Source organism: Papio anubis, chromosome 1 (genome assembly GCF_008728515.1).
Source record: "Papio anubis isolate 15944 chromosome 1, Panubis1.0, whole genome shotgun sequence".
NCBI classification, from domain to species: Eukaryota; Metazoa; Chordata; class Mammalia; order Primates; family Cercopithecidae; genus Papio; species Papio anubis.
This window is the reverse complement of record NC_044976.1, coordinates 91,883,657-91,902,985: the sequence shown is the minus strand read 5'-3', so window position 1 is coordinate 91,902,985 and position 19,329 is coordinate 91,883,657. Positions and strand designations below refer to the sequence as shown.

General features: G+C 37.3%; 1 protein-coding gene across 8 annotated transcripts in view; it reads right to left on the bottom strand.

Annotated features, from left to right (window-relative positions):
- The window catches only part of LOC101011236 (coiled-coil domain-containing protein 18), a 107,924-nt gene that overhangs the window by 38,299 nt on the left and 50,296 nt on the right, over nucleotides 1-19,329 (bottom strand). For all 8 annotated transcript variants that reach the window (XM_021920902.2, XM_021920895.2, XM_021920894.2 and 5 more), the window contains 6 exons: nucleotides 16,522-16,689; nucleotides 12,741-12,883; nucleotides 10,376-10,539; nucleotides 9,949-10,162; nucleotides 3,635-3,734; nucleotides 2,961-3,077 (listed from right to left, as the gene is read on the bottom strand). In XM_021920902.2, the coding sequence (XP_021776594.2) occupies nucleotides 2,961-3,077; nucleotides 3,635-3,734; nucleotides 9,949-10,162; nucleotides 10,376-10,539; nucleotides 12,741-12,883; nucleotides 16,522-16,689 (906 nt within the window). The remainder of the gene's footprint in view (nucleotides 1-2,960; nucleotides 3,078-3,634; nucleotides 3,735-9,948; nucleotides 10,163-10,375; nucleotides 10,540-12,740; nucleotides 12,884-16,521; nucleotides 16,690-19,329) is intronic.

Below are 19,329 nucleotides of genomic sequence, written 5' to 3'. Positions count from 1 at the left end.
GGATATACCAAACCTATGGGCTACTGTGAATGCAGTACAAAGAGGAAAGTTTATAGCAATAACTGCTTACATAAAAAAAAATACAAAAATTTCAAACAAACAATGCACCTAAAAGTGCATATTAAAATTAAGAGCATTATTGAAAATATTATTGGACATATTACTGAAAATGATGCTTTTAGAATTGCATTGAGAATATATTCGATAGGATTTCTACCTTTAAAATTTTGATGAGACTTATTTTGTGGCCTAACATATTATATATTTTGGATAATACATAATACATTTATGTATTCTGGATAATTCCATGTGCTGATAAGAATGTGAGCCTGAGCAACACAGGGGCAACATAGCCTGTCTCTACAAAAGGTAAGTTCAAGTTGGTCTTGAACTGCCTTTTCCACACTGGAATAGCAACAGCCAAACCCAATATTATTAGAAGGAAAGCAATAATAAAGATCAGAGCAAAAATAAATGAAATTGAGACTACAAAACAATACAGAGGATAAATGAAACAAAGAGTTGATTTCTTGAAAAGATAAACAAAATTAACGAACACCTTTAGATGACTAAGAAGAGAGAGAATCCAAATAAATAAAATGAGATGAAAAAGGAAACATTACAACTCATACCACAGAAATACAAAGGATCACTACAGACTATTATGAACAACTACACACCAACAAATTGGAAAACCTAGAAGAAATGGATAAATTCCTGGGCCCACACAAGCTACTAAGACTGAACCATGAAGAAACAGAAAACTTGAATAGAACAATAATAAGCAATGAGATAAAAGCAGTAATAAAAAGTCACCCATCAAAGAAAAGCCCAGGACCTGATAGATTCACTGCTGAATTCTACCAAACATTTAAAGAAAAACTAACCAATTCTACTCAAACTATTTCAAAAAACGGAAGAAGAGGGAACACTTTTTTTTTTTTTTTAGACAGGTTTTCACTCTGTCGCCCAGGCTGGGGTACAGTTGAGCACTCATGGCTCAATGCAGACTCTACTTCCCAGGCTCAAGCAATCCTTCCACTTCAGCCTCTTGAGTAGCTGGGACTATAGGCACATGCCATCACACTTGGCTAATTTTTGTATTTTCTGTAGAGATGGGGTCTCACCAGGTTGTCTAGGCTGGTCTTGAACTGAGCTCAGGCAATCTGCCCACCTTGACCTCCCAAAGTGCTGGGATTACAGGAACGCACCACCGTGCCTGGCCCACTTCTAAACTCATTCTACAAGGCCAGCATTACGCTGATACCAAAACCAGACAAGGACATAACAGAAACAGAAAACAACAGGCCAATATCGCTGATGAACACAGATGCAGAATCCACAACAAAATACCATCAAACTGAATTCAAAAACATTTTTAAAAGATCGTTCACCATAACCAAGTGGAATTCATCCCAGGGATGCCAAGACGGTTCAACATACACAAATCATTAAACATGATATATTATATCAACAGAATCAAGGACAAAAACCATATAATAATTTCATATTAAAATTAAAAACATTATTGAAAAGCATCAGATAAAATTCAACATATTTTCATGATAAAAGCTCTCAACAAATTGGGTATAGAAGGAAAATAACAGGCTGGGCACAGTGGCTCACGCCTGTAATCCCAGCACTTTGGGAGGCCAGGGCGTGTTAAATCATGAGGTCAGGAGTTCAAGACCAGCCTGGGCAAGATGGTGAAACCCCATCTCTACTACAAATACAAAAAGTAGCCGAGCGTGGTGGTGGGCACCTGTAATCCCAGCTACTGGGGGTGCTGAGGCAGAGAACTGCTTGAACCCAGGAGGCAGAGGCTGCAGTGAGCTGAGATCAAGCCACTGCACTCCAGCCTGGGTGACAGAGCAAGACTCCGTCTCAAAAAAAAAAAAAAAAAAAAAAAAAAAGAAAAAAAAGAAGGAAAATAACACAGTAAAGATCATTTACAACAAACCCATAGTTAATATCATAGGAATAGGGAAAAACTGAAAGTCTTTCCACTAAGATATAGAACAAGACAAGTATGCCCACTTTCACCACTATTATTCAGTATAATACTGGGAGTCCTGACTAGAGCAACTAAACAAGAGAAAGAAAGGGCATCCAAATTGGAAAGAGAGAAGTTAAATTATCCTTGTTTGCAGAGGATATAATCTTATATTTGGAAAAACCTGAAAACTCCCCCAAAAAACTATTAGAACTGATAAACAGGGCTGGCATGGTGTCTCATGCCTGTAATCCCAGCACTTTGGGAAGCGAGGGGGGCAAATCGCTTGAGCCCAGGAGTTTGAGACCTACCTAGGCAACATGGCAAAACCCCATTTCTACAAAAAATTAAAAAATTAGCCAAGCATGGTGGTGCACGCCTGTAGTCCCAGCTACTTCGGAGACTGAGGTGGAGGGATCACTTGAGCTTGGGATGTTGAGGCGGCAGTGAGCTATGATCACGACACTGCCCTCCAGCCCAGATGACAGAGTGAGATCTTGTCTCAAAACAGAAACAAAAACAAAAAAAGAACTGATAAATTCAGTCAAGTTGAAAGACACAAAATTAACATACAAAAATCAGTAGCATTTCTGTACACTAAAAGCAATCAATCTGAAAAAGAAATCAAGAAGGCAATCCTATTTAAAGCAGCTACAAAAAATTAAAGTATCTAGGAAGAAATTTAATCAAGAAGTGAAAGATCCACAGAGTGTGGTAGCTCACGCCTGTAATCCCAAAGCTTTGGGGAGACCAAGGCAAGAGGATTGTTTGAGCCCAGGAACTCAAGGCTGCAGTGAGGTATGATCAGATGCACTGCACTCCAGCCTGGGCTACAGAGCGAGACTCCGCCTCAAAACAAACAAACAAACAAAAAAAAAAAACACCCACTATGTGAAGGGGTGTTTTCAGTTACAGTTTAAATTTTTTAAAAAAATAATTTAAAATATGTAATTTTAAAATAATTTACCTGTTTGTTACATTCTTTAAGTTCCAATTCTGATTTCTCCAGGGTACCTTCTAATTTAATTATTTTTTGTTCCATTTCTCCTCTGTGTTCGCGAATAGTCATATCCAAATGTGTAACCTAAAAAATAACCTTAAATTGTTCAATTTTGTTCTGATACAAAAACTTATATGCTTAAAATAGGCTTTGTAATTGTTTATTGCAAGTATAACAAGTATAAACTCATTTCAAATTATTTTTAAATGGGAAAAATAATCATTGTTTACTAATACTGGTTCATGAGCCTCATATACATTTTTTTTAACAATACACACTGACATTCAATCCATATACATTATAGAAACAATAAAATATAGTTGTGTTCATAAATGACAAATAATTCAGACTTCATTTTATGCTGGATAAAAAGTGCTAAATAATGCCTTCCAAATATTTTTGTTCCTCCAACACTTAGCTGCTTCTGATATAGGGTAATATAAGAGATCAAAAGGTTCAGATACTAAGCTAATCTTCATTTTCAAAATCTACTTGCTAGAAAAATATCAAGATAGAGATTACATATCTCTATGCTATATGCTATAAAAATGCCCATTTTACCAAAAATTGATGACCTCTCAAATCCTGTGGACTGTGTCATAACAGAAAACTTCACTAAAATATAATCAAGAAAAATCAACCTGAGCTGCTCTTTGCTTTAGTTCCCAATTTCTCTCCTTAAGTGCCTGATCCATTTCAAGGAGCTCCTGCTTTTTGTCTTCAATCTCCATCTTGCATTCTCTACAATGTATCAAAGGAAAAAGATCAAAACAGATAGTAGGAATATTATAATTTTAAAAAGTTAGGTCAACCAGGTTACCTCTTCTATAAATTAAAAGCAAAATAATATATGCAATCAAGTCAGATTGAAAGGGTCAAATTAAAGGAATAACAGATAAAGAAAAAGATTGACATCAATACAATTAATTTAATAAAGGGCATTCTAAAAGGGTAAAAGTTAACTCACATTGTGGTATTACAGATAATTTAAGCTAATTGTTAAAGCACTCCCAGGACTCCAAGATTGAACGATAAGAATTTTTAAAAATACATATCCACATTTTTTCATACACAGATCAAGCGAGTGTTTCAAAGTCTTTTACATATAACAGCTGTGACTTTATTACAATTGAATGAGGCATTTAACCATAGTATTTCTCATGAGGATGTTACTCAAAATGATGCCTTACATATAAAAAAACACTTAAATCTAATATTAATGTATTACAAATTCTAAGCCCTCTTAAACCCTAATTTATGTATGACCTTATATTATAAAATGCTTAATACTGACACAATTTTAAGGCTTTTACCAAAGTAAAGCCTGTGATCAGAGAATAATTTGAAACTCTAAGTTCTGATAAGACAAAGGCTGAAAATGTTGATCTTGAAAATCTTCATATGATTTTCCAGTCTGAAACATGAAACAGTACTGATAAGGGTACTAATTTTTAAAAGAAAATTTTGAACTTCTTTAATGAGTTGTTTTTAATATTCTTCTAAAAATCTTAAGAGGTATAACACAAGGCTAAAACTAATATTCTAAAAATAGTATGAAATTAAAGAAAACTCTAATTTCTATCTATGCAAATAGTGGAGCTTCCATGATTCATCTGTTAGCTAGAACTTAATATTTCACTGTTTACATCTTTCATGTTTTCATTTACTTATTGATTTTGCAAATATTTACTGGATGTTTCCTATATGCCAGGGTTCTAAGTGCTGTGGATTTAATAGTAAAAAAGATAAATGTTTCTGATCTGAGTTTACACTCTAATAGGTCCAGGAGAAAAGACAGACTATAAATACCTAAGTAAGAAAAATATAATATTAAGTGCTATATTAGAGCATTAATTGTGTGATGAAGTAGTGACTGGGTGGCTACTTTAGAGTGAGTAGTCAGAGAAGGCTTCTCTCTGAAGTAATGTGAAAGACAACAAGAAGCTGACCATATAACTGTTATCCCAGTAAAAAGAAACAGCTATGGCCAAGATTCCATGGTAGAAGCAAACTTGGTAAGTGTAAAGTATGAGAAAAATGTCAGGAGCAAGGAGAGTTGTATGAAATGAGGCCAGAGAAGTAGACAGGAACCAGACCACATAGGGCTTTGTATTCCAAGATAAGGAACTCGGATTTTTTTAACTGTGGTAAAATTCATGTAACATAAAAGTTACCATTTTAACCATTTTAAAGTGCACAGTTCAGAAGCATTAAGTATATTCATAATGTTATGTAACCATCACTACTATCTATGTCCAGTATTTTTCCATTGGTCCCCCACAAAGAACTTCATACTCATTAGCATTTATTTTCCATTCTCCCTTTCCCTAGTCCCTGGCAATCACTAATCTTTCTTTCCCTATGAATTTGCCAATTCTCAATATTTCATATAAATGGAATTATGCATCATGTGTCTGGCTCCTTTCACTTAGCATAATGTTTTCAAAGTTCATGCACTTTGTACCATGTATCAGTATTTTATTCCTTTTTATGACTGAATAATATTCTTTGTATGGATACACTATATGATATGGTTTCGCTGTGTTCCCACCAAATCTCATCTTGAATTCCACAAGTTTAGGAGAGACCCAGTGGGAGGTAACTGAATCAGGGGGCAGGTCTTTCTTGTGTTATTCTCGTGACAGTGAATAAGTCTCATAAGATCTGATGGTTTTAAAAATGGGAGGTTCCTTGCACAAGTTCTCTTGTCTGCTACCATGTGAGATGTGCCTTTCACCTTCCACCATGATTGTGAGGCCTCCCCAGCCACGTAGAACTGTGATTCCATTAAACCTCTTTCTTTTGTTAATCGCCCAGTCTCAGGTATGTCTTTTTCAGCAGCGTGAAAACTCACTAATACAGTAAATTGGTACCAGTAAAGTGGGGCACTACTATAGATATGGAAGTGACTTTGGAACTGGGTAACAGGTAAGGGTTGGAACAATTTGGTGGGCTCAGAATAATACAGGAAAATGTGGGAAAGTTTGGAACTTCCTAGAAACTTGTTCAATGGTTTTGACCAAAATGCTGATAGCAATATGGACAATGAAGTCCAGAATGAGGTGGTCTTGGAGAGAAATAAGGAACTTGTTGAGAACTGGAGCAAAGGTGACTCTTAAGTTTTAGCAAAGAGACTGGTGGCATTTTGCCCCTGCCCTAGAGATTTGTGGAATTTTGAACTTCAGAGAGATGATTTAGGGTATCTGGTGGAAGAAATTTCTAAGCAACAAAGCACCCAAGAGGTCACCTGAGTGTGATAGAAAAGAAAATCCCATTTTCTGAGGAGAAATTCAAGCTGGCTACAGAAATTTGCATAAGTAACAAGGAGACGAATGTTAATCCCCAAGACAATGGGGAAAATGTCTCCAGGGCATGTCAGAGGTCTTTGCAGCAGCCTCTCCCATCACAGGCCTGGAGGCCTAGGAGGAAACAACAGTTTCATGGGTGGGATCCAGGGTCACCGTGCTGTGTGCAGCCTAGGGACTTGGTGCCCTGCATCTCAGCCACCCTAGCTGTGGCTGAAAAAGGCCAACATGGAGCACGGGCCGTGGCTTCAGAGGGTGTGAGCCCCATGCCTTGGCAGCTTCTACCCAATGTTGAACCTGTGAGAACACAGAAGTCATGAACTGAGGTTTGGGAACCTCTACCTAGATTTCAGAGGATGTATGGAAAGGCCTGGTTGTCCAGGCAGAAGTTTGCTGCTGAGGCAGGGCCCTCATGGAGAGCCTCTGCTAGGGAAGTGCAGAAGGGAAATGTAGGGTGGGCACCCCCATACAGAGTCCCCCACTGGGGCACTGCCTGGTGGAGCTGTGAGAAGAGGGAGGGCCACCATCCTCCAGAACCCCAGAATAACAGATGCACTGACAACTTGCACTGTGCGCCTGTAAATGCCACAGACACTCAATGCCAGTCCATGAAAGCAGCCAGGAGAAAGGCTGTAGCCTACAAAGCTACAGGGGTGGAGCTGCCCAAGACCACGGGAACCTACCTCTTGCATCAGTGTGACCTGGATGTGAGACATGGAGTCAAAAGAGATCATTTTGGAGCTTTAAGATGTGACTGCCCTGCTGAATTTCGGACTAGCATGGGGCCTGTAGCCCCTTTGTTTTGGCCAATTTCTACCATTTGGAATGGGTGTATTTACCCAACGTCTGTGCCCCAACTGTATCTAGGAAGAAAGTAACTTGCTTTTGATTTTACAGGCTCATAGGCAGAAGGGATTTGCCTTGTCTCAGATGAGACTTTGGACTTTTGAGTTAATGCTCAAATGAATTAACACTTTGAGAGACTGTTGGAAAGGCATGATTTGTTTTGAAATGTGAGGACATGAGATTTGGGAGGAGCTGAGGCGGAATGATATAGTTTGGCTGTATCCCCACCTAAATCTCATCTTGAATTCCCACGTGTTGTGGGAGAGACCCAGTGGGAGGTAACTGAATCGTGGGGGCAGGTCTTTCCCATGCTGTTCTCATGAGAGTGAATAAGTCTCACAAGATCTGATGGTTTTATAAAGGGGAGTTTCCCTGCACAAGCTCTCTTCTCTTGTCTGCCACCATATGAGATGTGTCTTTCACCTTCCACCATGATTGTGAGGCCTCCCCAGCCATGTGGAACTGTAAGTCCACTAAACTTTTCTTTTGTAAATTGCCCAGTCTTGGGTATGTCTTTATCAGCAGCATGAAAACGGACTAAGACACTATATTTTGTTTATCCATTTATCTGATGATGAACATTTGGACTGTTTTCACTTTTTGGCTTACTTTGTAAACAATTTTTGCTTAGATACCTGTTTTCAACCCTTTTGAGTACAAAACTAGGAATAGAATTACTGGGTCATGTGGTAACTCTACATTCAACTTACTGAGGAAGGCTAAAGTGTTTTCTATAGTGGCTGCACCATTTTAGATTCCCACCAGCAATGAATGAGGGTTCCATTTTTTTTCCACACTTGCTAACACTTGTTCTTTTCTATTTTTTGTTTTTTAAAAATGACCATCCTTAGTGGGTATGAAGTGATATATATCAATGTAGTTTTTATTTTCATCTGTGAAGGAGTTTGGATTTTATTCTGAAGGTTTTAGAAAGCCATTAGAAGGTTTGAGTAGTTAAGCAATATGATCTAATTTACTTTTTTTTTTTTTGAGATGGAGTCTCGCTCTGTCACCCAGGCTAGAGTAGATCTTAGCACAATCTTGGCTCACTGCAACCTCCACCTCCAGGTTCAAGCAATTCTCCTGCCTCAGCCTCCTAAGTAGCTAAGACTACATGCGCCTGCCACCACAATTGGCTAATTTTTGTATTTTTAGTAGAGACGGGGCTTCACCATATTGGCCAGGCTGGTTTTGAACTCCTGACCTTGTGATCTGCCTGCCTCGGCCTCCCAAAGTGCTGAGATTACAGGCGTGAGCCACCGTGCCTGGCCTAATTTATGTTTTAAATAATAAACTTAAATCTGTTTTTGGAAAATGGATTGTTGGGAGGGGGTCAAGATTGTAAGCAGACAGGCCAGTTAGGAAGCCACAGCAACAGACCAGGTAAGAGATGATGCTTTGTGCTAAGGATAACAGAAAAGAGGCCAGGAAATCAATGGATTTAATAATATGTTTTGGGGCTGGGTGCAGTGGCTCATGCCTGTAATCCCAGCACTTTGGGAGGCCCAGGTGGATGGATCACCTGAGGTCAGGAGTTCAAGAACAGTCTGGCTAACACAGCGAAACCCTGCCTCTATCAACAATTCAAAAATTAGCCGAGCGTGGTGGCAGGTGCCTGTAATCCCAGTTACTAGCTGAGGCAGGAGAATTTCTTGAATGGGAGGCGGAGGCTGCAGTGAGCTGAGATCATGCCACTGCACTCCAACCTGGGCAAGACTGTCTGAAAAAAAAAAGAGTATGTTTTGGAAATAAAGTTGACATGGCTTGCTAATACACTGGATGAAAAAGGGATAGAAAGAGAGAACAAGAAAAATCTTACATATCTGTAGTTTGAGCAACTGCATGATACTGAGTTAGGGGAAGGGTAGGGTTATGAGGAAATATGAGTCCTATTTTGGCCAAGTCTGAGATGTCTCTTAAAAATATCCAAATGGAGATAACAACTCAGTAGTTGGATATTGACTCTGGAGTTACAGGAAAAGGTCAATACTGGAGAAACAGGTTTGGAAGTGTCTGACGCATAGTATTTAAAGCTACATGAAATTTACCAAGGATGAGTTTGTGGATACAGAAGAGAAGGAGGCCCTACACTGAATTCTGTGGTACAATATCTAAGTTTCTGGGTTATCTTGTTGCTCTTTATCCTGTTCTTTTATTTCACATTTTACATCCTAATTTGCAATTCTCTTTTCCTTTTCTGAATCTATTTCCCATACTTTGGCTCTAATCTGGCTGTCCACCTCCACTCACTATACATGTGTGTCGGCATAGCAGTTTATGTTATACTGCTAATCTAAGATCCCAGACTTTAGAGTTGGACAGACTTGTGTTTAACTCCCTTCTCTAGACTCTACTACTGGTATGACTTGGGGCATTTTATTTTTCTCAAGGCCTCAGGCTTCTCAACTATTAAAAAGGTGATATATGTTTCTAATAGGTGTGTTGTAAGGAAATGAGTGAGATCATATGTGAAGTCCCTGGTATAGTCCTGTCATAAAATAAGGACTTAATACAAAGAACAATATTATCATTATTAATATCCTCCTGCTGTTAGCCACTGCTATATGCTTGCCCAATCATTTTTTACCACTAGGGCCAGTATAAAATGGTCTAAAGACTGAGGATGAAAGTTTTGGTGGCCAACAACAGCTGAATTAGTTAGATAAGGCATGGGATAGGCTGGCTGGGATGAGCCAAAGTGAGCCAAAGGCAGTTGAGAAATATAGACATCTAGAATGCAACACCACATTTTATTGTATTATCCAAGGACTTATAATTGCGATATCATTTCTTATTTAACTCACCTAAGTTCAGCTGTGAGATCCTTTATAGTAGTGTATTTTTCCTCTAATGATAACTGAGCCTTCTGTAGTACATCTCTCAATTCCTGGAGTTGTCTTAAAGTACTTTTTAATTCTCCATGAGCATTTTGTAGTTCAGTCTCAAGTGCTTCCCGTTTTTGCAAGGCTTCTGTTAGTTCAGTTTCAGTACTGTGCTGTAACTTTTCTAACTCCTTTACTATTAAGAGGAGAGAATAATGTTATAACTATATATAAACCATTTCTTATTATAAACTTTGTATATAATTAAGAATATTCCATTTTATTCATCTGTGAGAGGCAAAATACCACTTATCGTCCCTTCCAGCCCCACCATCTCAAATTCTCACACTATTTCACTTCGTTAAATACAAATACATAGGCAGCTAAACTAATCTAACCACTTGCTTACCAGCATTTGTTTTCTTTTCTAGCTCTGTCTTTGTCTGATCTAAGATCATATCTAATTGAGAGAGGTGCATTGCTTTATTTTCTCCATCTCGTTTGAGGTGCATTATTTCCTTTTCCATTTTAGACAGCTCTTCTTTGTACTGATCCATCTCAAGCTTTACTTGCCTAATTAAAAACAAATAATAAAACAGGTAATTTAGAAACTTAACCAACTAACTTGTCTCTAACTTTAAAAAGCCTGCAAATTATATAAGGACAAATATCAGCAAAATATCTAGTCAGAATTTTAAATCACCTGTTTTTAAAAATTCTCCAACTAAAAACTATCCCTTTACATATTACATACCACTAAATACAACTTTACTACTACCTGGTAATATTTAACAAGCCTAGCATTCTTTTCACTCTAACTACATTTAACTTTAGCTTTGCATGTATTGAAAATATCCAAGGACCTCATTCATCTATAATTTTTGTTATTAGCAACAAAGAAAATAAATAAGTCAAACAATCAAATTATTCATCATAAAAACCATACTACTCACTGGAGAGCCAAGTCAGTTGTTTTTACTCAGTTTTATTATTAGTTCTATCCTTTTTTTAGCTTTAAAAGGGACTAGAGATTCCTAGACCAGTGCAACTTCCCTGCTTTACAGAGGAGGAAACTGAAGACTAGGTGAGTTGTCTGAGATGTAATACGACTAGCTGTTAATAGTGATAGTGCCAGGTTTACTAACTTGGTCAGTCCTGAGCTTATTCTAATATGGCAGCTCCTCTACAGACAAATCAACATACTAAGAGCCAGTTTTATGTCCCTTTGTTGGTAATTCTAAAGTGATATTCACTAATTAAACAATTGTTAATGTTACCCTCAATGGTAGGAAGAGTTCATGTTCCTTTGCGTCCACACTGTTTCTGTTGTTTAATCTTTGAAATTTCTAAATTGAGTTTGCGAGTAGGAGCATTTCGCTTCTAAATAAAACTTCAACAAATTTGGATGTGTTCAAGAGTTTTTTAATCGGAAGTCCTTAAGTTTTTTAAACTTAAGGAAAACTATAAAACCCCTGAAACAGTATGCAAAATTATACATGTATAATGTACATGTGTATATCTATGTATAGAAGACAAGCTAAAGTTTTTTACCAGATCCTCAAATATGTCCACAGACCAACTAACTTAAGAACTACTAGATTAGATGAATGCTAATGACATTTTTACATTTCTAAAATCCCAAGTAAACAATTTTTAGCTTGACCAATTAGCTCTAATATTGAAGTAGATATAAAACAGATAATTAGAAAAGCACAAAGGAACCCTGTCAATAGAGGAGAGGGAACTTGGGGACTTGTGGTTTTAGTTCCGGTGCATAAGTTCACTCTTGACTCCTGCTGGTAGAAGGGTGAGCTGATTATATTATAAATTATGTCAATTCTCCCAACAAAGTAGATCTGAAGAGGCTGGGTACTGCTTTCAGCTCATGGGTTGCTTTCTTGACCAATTAAATACTGATGCCTGGGACCAGCCTAGCAAAATTAAAACAGAATCTTTAGGTTTTATTTAATCTAAAGGTGGGACCCAGGCATCAGTGTTTTTTTTACAAACTCTTGAGGTGATTTTAATAATCACTCAAGGCTGAGAACCACTTTTATATTGTCACTTTTCCTCTATATAATTGGATCGCCTGAAAGTTTCCTCTATCTGAGTACATTTACATTTTTGCCTACAACTTTTTTTTTTTTTTTTGAGACGGAGTCTCGCTCTGTCGCCCAGGCTGGAGTGCAGTGGCCGGATCTCGGCTCACTGCAAGCTCCGCCTCCCGGGTTCACGCCATTCTCCTGCCTCAGCCTCCCGAGTAGCTGGGACTACAGGCGCCCACCACCTCGCCCGGCTAGTTTTTTGTATTTTTTAGTAGAGATGGGGTTTCACCGTGTTAGCCAGGATGGTCTCGATCTCCTGACCTCGTGATCCACCCGTCTCAGCCTCCCAAAGTGCTGGGATTACAGACTTGAGCCACCACGCCCGGCCTTGCCTACAACTTTTAATGTTATTCACAATTAACAGTTGCTGAGTGCCTATGAGGTATAAGGAATTGTGCCAATTGTTGTGTAAGACCCTAAAATAAACCAGATATGATCCTTGTCTTAAGAAACTTATAATATAGTAGGAAGGTTAAAAATATTAAACTATAATACAGAAAAAGGCATAATGAAAGATATGAAGGAAATACAAACAAAATGCAACAGGAACACAGACTATGGAGACATTAATTCCTCAAGCAAATGCTCCACTGAACATTATCTGATTTTGAAACTCAGATACCACTGATATTGAAGTAGGAAGGTAAATAAAACATATTCATATTTTACCTGGCAGTGCTAGTAAGCTCAATCACTTTTTGCCTTTTCAAATCTGCTTCATGTGCAGCTGATTCACATTTCTCCTCCATTTTTCTCAACTTTTCAGCTGAACTTTCCCTTTGTTTTTGAAGTTCTTGTTCCAGTTTTGACACCTTGTAAAGCAGTTTTCAATAAACATTTTAAATTCAGAAGAAAAATACTTTTATAAATATGTAACCTAGCTTATCAGTTTCAAGATGTATCATAAAAATCAACATATAGACCAAGAACTAATGTTTGGAAAATATAAAAAGCAAGGCTTACGTTCTAATAATAAAGATACTTCATATACGCATATATTACTATTTAGGGAAGTGGCCACATCATAACACTAAAGTGTTATGATAATTGAACAAAGTGATAGCAAATGTTCTCCTTTTCATTGTCCCCATTTGAAATGTCCTTTCTTCTCTTACCAAACTGCTCCTTTCTTTTCTTCACGAATTGGCTCATTCAATAGATTCCTAGATTGCCACATGACCTCAAATGCTAACTTGCATTTGCTCCCATTTTAACTTGAATTTGTTCCTATTCATTTTTCCTCTATTCTACTATAATAAAGGAGATATTCTTCCTCCTATATAAGTCAAAATGCTTCATAGGTGTTCTGGATTCAATTCCTATTAATTTTTTCAGGAACTTCATACTACTATCTCCTCTTTCCAATATCTTCAATCTCTCTACGGTTTTTTTAATAGTAGCATTTAAACATGTTAAAGATTTTCCCACTGTAAAAAGCTTTTCTTCAGACCTTGACCTCCCTCTATCTACCACCCTTTATTTCCTCCCATGTATAGCCCAACTTCTCAAAGTTTTCTGTGTGTTGTATCACTGTCTCACTTCTCATCCATTCTTCAACCCATAGCCAGAGGCCATTCCACAGAAATAGGGATTACAACACCAGTGACTTCCAAGTTGCTAATTTCAATGGACATTTCCCAACCCTCATTTTACTTGACATTGATTCCAGCAGCCCATGACAGCAACATTCATTCCTTCCTTAATGAAATACTTACTTTGGCTTCCATGTATCACATCCCTCAGGGATCTGTCCAAGTCAATCTTCTTGCTTCTCATTCTATATTCTCTCCCTAGGTAATTTCAGTCACTCCATGTCTTCATGAATATTTATATGACTGTGGTCTCAAAGTTAACCTCTCAATTCTGACCTGAATATCCCCTCTGTTCTTCTAAAATCTCTCACTGAAGAACTAAATATAGATTATAAACCATTAATATCTTGCCAGGTGTGGTGGTTCATGCCTCCAATCCCAGCACTTTGGGAGGCCAAGGAGGGTGGATTACTTAAGCCCAAGAGTTCGAGACCAGCCTGGGCAACATGGTGATACTCTGTCTCTACCAAAAAAAAAAAAAAAAGAAAAGAAAAACCACACACACACACACACAAAATTAGCTGGGCATGGTGGTAGGACTCGGAAGGCAGAAGTGGGAAAATCACCTGAGCCCAGGGAAATTGAGGCTGCACTGTGCCGTGATCATGTCACTGCACTCCAGCCTGGATGACAAAGTAAGACCCTGTCTCAAACAAAACAAAACAAGAAAACCCCATTAATATCCACCCCTCCACCTCAAGTTCCAAGAAGAAAATTAAAACAGTACCCAGGTAAAAAGGGAAAGGAACCAAAGAAAATCCACCCACTCAATTCTTAATTAAAGAAATCTAAAGATGCAAAATGGAACCTATGCATAGTGTAATATGGATGAAAGGCAGAAAAGGAACACCTAGTCAAAAATTTACTCCAAATACTGAAGAAATTTTTAGACATAAACTTCTGTAGACCTCAATGAAGCTAATGAGAACACAAAATCTTTTAAAACAAGATCACAAAGAAATAAAATCACCGAATAAAAAATACAAATGAGGCTGGGCACAGTGGCTCACGCCTGTAATCCCAGCACTTTGGGAGGCTGAGGCAGGTGAATCACGAGATCAAGACATCGAGACCATCCTGGCCAACATGGTGAAACCCCGCCTCTACTTAAAAAACAAAAATTAGCTGGGCGTGGTGGTGCGAGCCTGCAGTCCCAGATACTCGGCAGAGGCAGAAGAATTGCTTGAACCTGGGAGGCAGAAGCTGCAGTGAGCCAAGATCACGCCACTGCACTCCAGCCTGGCGACAGAGCGAGACTCCGTCTCAAAAAAAGAAAAAAAGAAAAGAAAAGAAACAAATGAACTAGTAACAAAAAAACAAAAACAAAAAACAGAAGAAAACCATACAACCATTATGGAAGTGACTTAGGAACAAGAATCATAATCAATCCTGCAAGAACCAGAGTCAATGACAAAGGATGTAGGTAGTGGGAATCAAACATAGATGAGAAGAAGAAATGCTTCAGGATGAAGCTGTATAGTAGGCATAGCAAGCAGTAGGTCTAAATTTTAACAAAAGGGATGGAGAGTCACAGGAAGATGTGTCTTAAAAAAAAATACAGAGGCCGGGAGCAGTGGCTCACACCTGTAATCCCAGCACTTTGGGAGGCCCAAGCGGGTAGATCACCTGAGCTGGGAGTTTGAGACGAGTCTGACCAACATGGAGAAACCCTGTCTTTACTAAGAATACAAAATTAGCCGGGTGTGGTGGCGCATGCCTGTAATCCCAGCTACTCAGGTCACTGAGGCGGGAGCATCCCCTGAACCCAGGAGGCGGAGGTTGCAGTAAGCCGAGATCGCGCCATTGCACTCCAGCCTGGGTGACAAGAGTAAAACTGTCTCAAAAAAAAAAAAAACAGAATACCTGCCTGATGTGTTTAAATGTAGTGAGAGGAAGATTCTTTAGTTCCACTGGACAGGCTGAGGATGACTTCAGAACAAGTAGATAAAAGACCAAAAAAATGACAAAAAAAAAAAGGAAAATACAGTAAGATTACAGGGGACAATCATTTTCTAATTTATACATTACTGTAAATTTGATTTCTTTTGAAAGAAAAAACAAAAATGTAAAATATCTAAAGAAGTCAGATAAATTCAGTAATGAATTAAAGGAAAAAGATTAGATTCTAGTATAAAATTCTCCAGAATTCTTACATTCAAGTAATAATTTTTAATTTTAGAACTTTCAGGGGTATTTTCCCTTGGGATTTTTCTTTTAGTGCACTGCTTTGTCATTTCTTTAAGGAATATCACACACTATGTCCTGATCCAAAAAGGAAAAATTATAGGCATTCAGATTAGGTACACGAAGACAGATTGAATAATGAAACATGAATTATAAATCGTATGGAATGGCAAACATATAATCATAGTATAAGAGATGGAGGTCAGATTACATAGGAATAGAAATTTATTTTACAATATCAGTATTGAGTATTTCTTATAATGCAAAATCTTTGAGGTTAAACAGCATTTTTTTTTTTTGAGGCAGAGTCTCACTGTCTCCCAGGCTGGAGTGCAGTGGCACAATCGCAGCTCACCGCAACCTCTGCCTTTTGGGTTCAAGTGATTCTTGTGTCTCAGCCTCCTGAGTAGCTGGGGTTACAGGCATGTGCCACAACGCCTGGCTAAGTTTTGTAATTTTAGTAGAGACGAGGTTGGGCCATGTTGGCCAGGCTGGTCTCGAACTCCTGACCTCAGGTGATCCGCCTGCCTCAGCCTCCCAAAGTGCTGGAATTATGGGCATGAACCACAGCATCTGGCCAAACAGCAGTTTAAAAAACTAACCAAAAATGTATTCATGATTTTAAAAATTTCTATTTCATACAAATGAAACAATCTTGGGCTAATAATACATACCTGTTTTTCAAGTTTAGTTTGAGTATCTTCCAGCTCTCCATTTCTAATTGTCTCTTGTTGTAACATTTGCTGCTGTTGCTGAAGAGTATGCTGTAGAATAATGTTTTGCTCAGAAGTCTCTTGAAGACTGTGATTTTTTATTTTTAGCTCTTTCTGTAAACAATATACCTGGCAAATATATATATATCTCAATACAATGCAGTATTTCAAATAAAAGGCAATAAAACATCAAAGTTGTCCTCCTTATTAGATAACCATCCACCTGTCATGTGGGACAATTGTATTCATGTCTATAGTTTGTCACTGGAAGGGCAGTCTTCATTTTTCTGATGGGGAGATGTATTGGAAGGGCCTGCTTATAGGATTGCTCTTGGTTAGTGTCTGGAAATGTGGCTTTAAAAATGTTCCTAAGTGATGAGGTTGTTTTGCCTGGCTGGGGCACTGAAACATGCCTTCCTTTAGAATTCTGGAATTTTTGATACTTGTAGGCTGGTCATCGTTCCCGTGTGACAACCCTCCAATAAAAACCCTGAACTTTGAGTCATAAATAGGCTTCCCTAGGCAGAAACAGATGTTGCCACATTTCACTGCTATAAAAAGGAGCATGTTCTGTTTGACCTCTCCCAGAAGGAGAGCCATGGTTTTATCTGCACTTCACCTGATTCTTTCACCCTTACTAATAATAAACTATAGCCATAAAAGCTCTATATAATGTTTGGTGCTATTTATTGTTACTGTTGCTATTATTGCTGTTGTTTATACAATAATATCCCAGCAAAACACTGCTGAATATTTATGTTACAAAAAAACACATAAAGGAATGACAATAACAACTAAGAAATTTGACTAATTACTCTAAATATTTAGGACTTGAATAGATGGTCTCCAAAACTGCTTTAAGATACTTTTATCCAAGAGCATCTATTAAGAAGAAAAATAAATGCCCTTTGTCCTAGTAATAAAAATTCTAAAAATATGCCAGCAGAAATTATTTTTAAAATACTATCAACAATGAAACATAATTTAAAATATATTTTACAATATTCTTTATCTTTTACCAAAGTGAATGGAAGAATAAGTGATGATTGTCAATGTGATTAAAAATGACACAACCATTTCAAATAATTAAAAAGACAGCTAACACATAAAAATTTATAAAGTTAAAAAATCACATTTCATTAATATAATTTTGAAAAATATACATGCAAATAGAAAAATGAAAACTGAAGTATTAGAGAATGGGCTGTACGTAAATGTTCTTTAAGTTTTCTTGTTGTTGCTTATGTAATAAATTTTTTAAATGAAGGAAAATAAAACCATTCCTTTAAAGCAAAGAATCTTTCCAGTAAATATCATCCCAAAAGGAATTTTAAACTCCTTATAGTAAATTGTGGAAGAGAATCATGACTTGCTTCTTTTTTCTAACTATCCAGCAGGTGAACATTAAGGCCTTCAGGGCCGAATTCTTTGCTCATTATGAGAAGCTCCTAGATTTCAGATTTCTTCATTATATGATGATGTTGTAAACTGGAAGTAACCCTGGATATCATAGGCAACTAATTGATCTCTAATTCTGTTATTATAATCCCTTTTCATGCAAATCTGTTTTGTTTAATTCTGTCTGCATGAAAATAATTTAGTGTAAATATGTGTCAGATCACCTGTTTTGTTTTCTCTCTTAGCTCCTGACAAAACCTGCAGATCACACTTCTGCATTGGTTTATTTTATATAGAACTGACTCGCTTGCAAGACAGGCTTAAATACTGTTTTTTTCTTTATTGGAACATCCTGTCTCATACTTACCTATTCAGAGAAAAAAATGGACAAACTATTAAAATAAGACAAAACAAGAAAAAAATAAGATCTAACCAAAACACAAAGCCTTACCACATAATAACAACAAAATTTTATTTCAGTAATCCAGTCACTGACATTTCAATTACATATATTGAAATATCTAGTATTAGTTATCACAAATATTTACAAAATATAACCTATATCTATCAAACTTATACTGACATTTCATTGTACCGACCTTTAACTTCCAGTTGGCTTTAGGTTTTTTTTTTTTTTTTTTTTTTTTTTTGAGACGTAGTCTCGCTTTGCTGCCCAGGCTGGAGTGCAGTGGTGCAATTTCGGCTCACTGCAAGCTCCGCCTCTCGGGTTCACGCCATTCTCCTGCCTCAGCCTCCCGAGTAGCTGGGCCTACAGGAGCCCGCCACCACGCCCGGCTAATTTTTTTTTTTTCTATTTTTAGTAGAGACGGGGTTTACTGTGTTAGATCTCCTGACCTCGTGATCTGCCCGCCTCGGCCTCCCAAAGTGCTGGGATTACAGGCGTGAGCCACCGAGCCCGGTCAGTTGGCTTCAGTTTAAAAGTAAATATAGAATGAATTGTTTTTATGTTGTATTTTCTACTAATGTATTATTCCCAGAGTACTTAATATTTTATAATTGAAGTAAATAAGAAAGTAGAATTTAAATGATAAAATCTACCTTACACTTAACTTTATCTAGTATTACTATGTACCCAAAGTAGAAACAGTCTCATAATTGTTGCTTAAAAATAAAATATAACGCAGAAACATATGATGCCAACTTTTCAAAATCTAAGTCCATCTATTTAAATGAAGATATTTATCAATGAAATGACTGATTTTATTGAATAAAATCTTCATGCAGAAAACATTTAGGCTTATTCATAATTTTATGCAAAATAAAATGTTTTTACTTTCTTTTATTATGTTGACAATGTAATTTTGCATGAACACGTAACTTGATTATTTTAAAAGCATTGTTAAAAACATT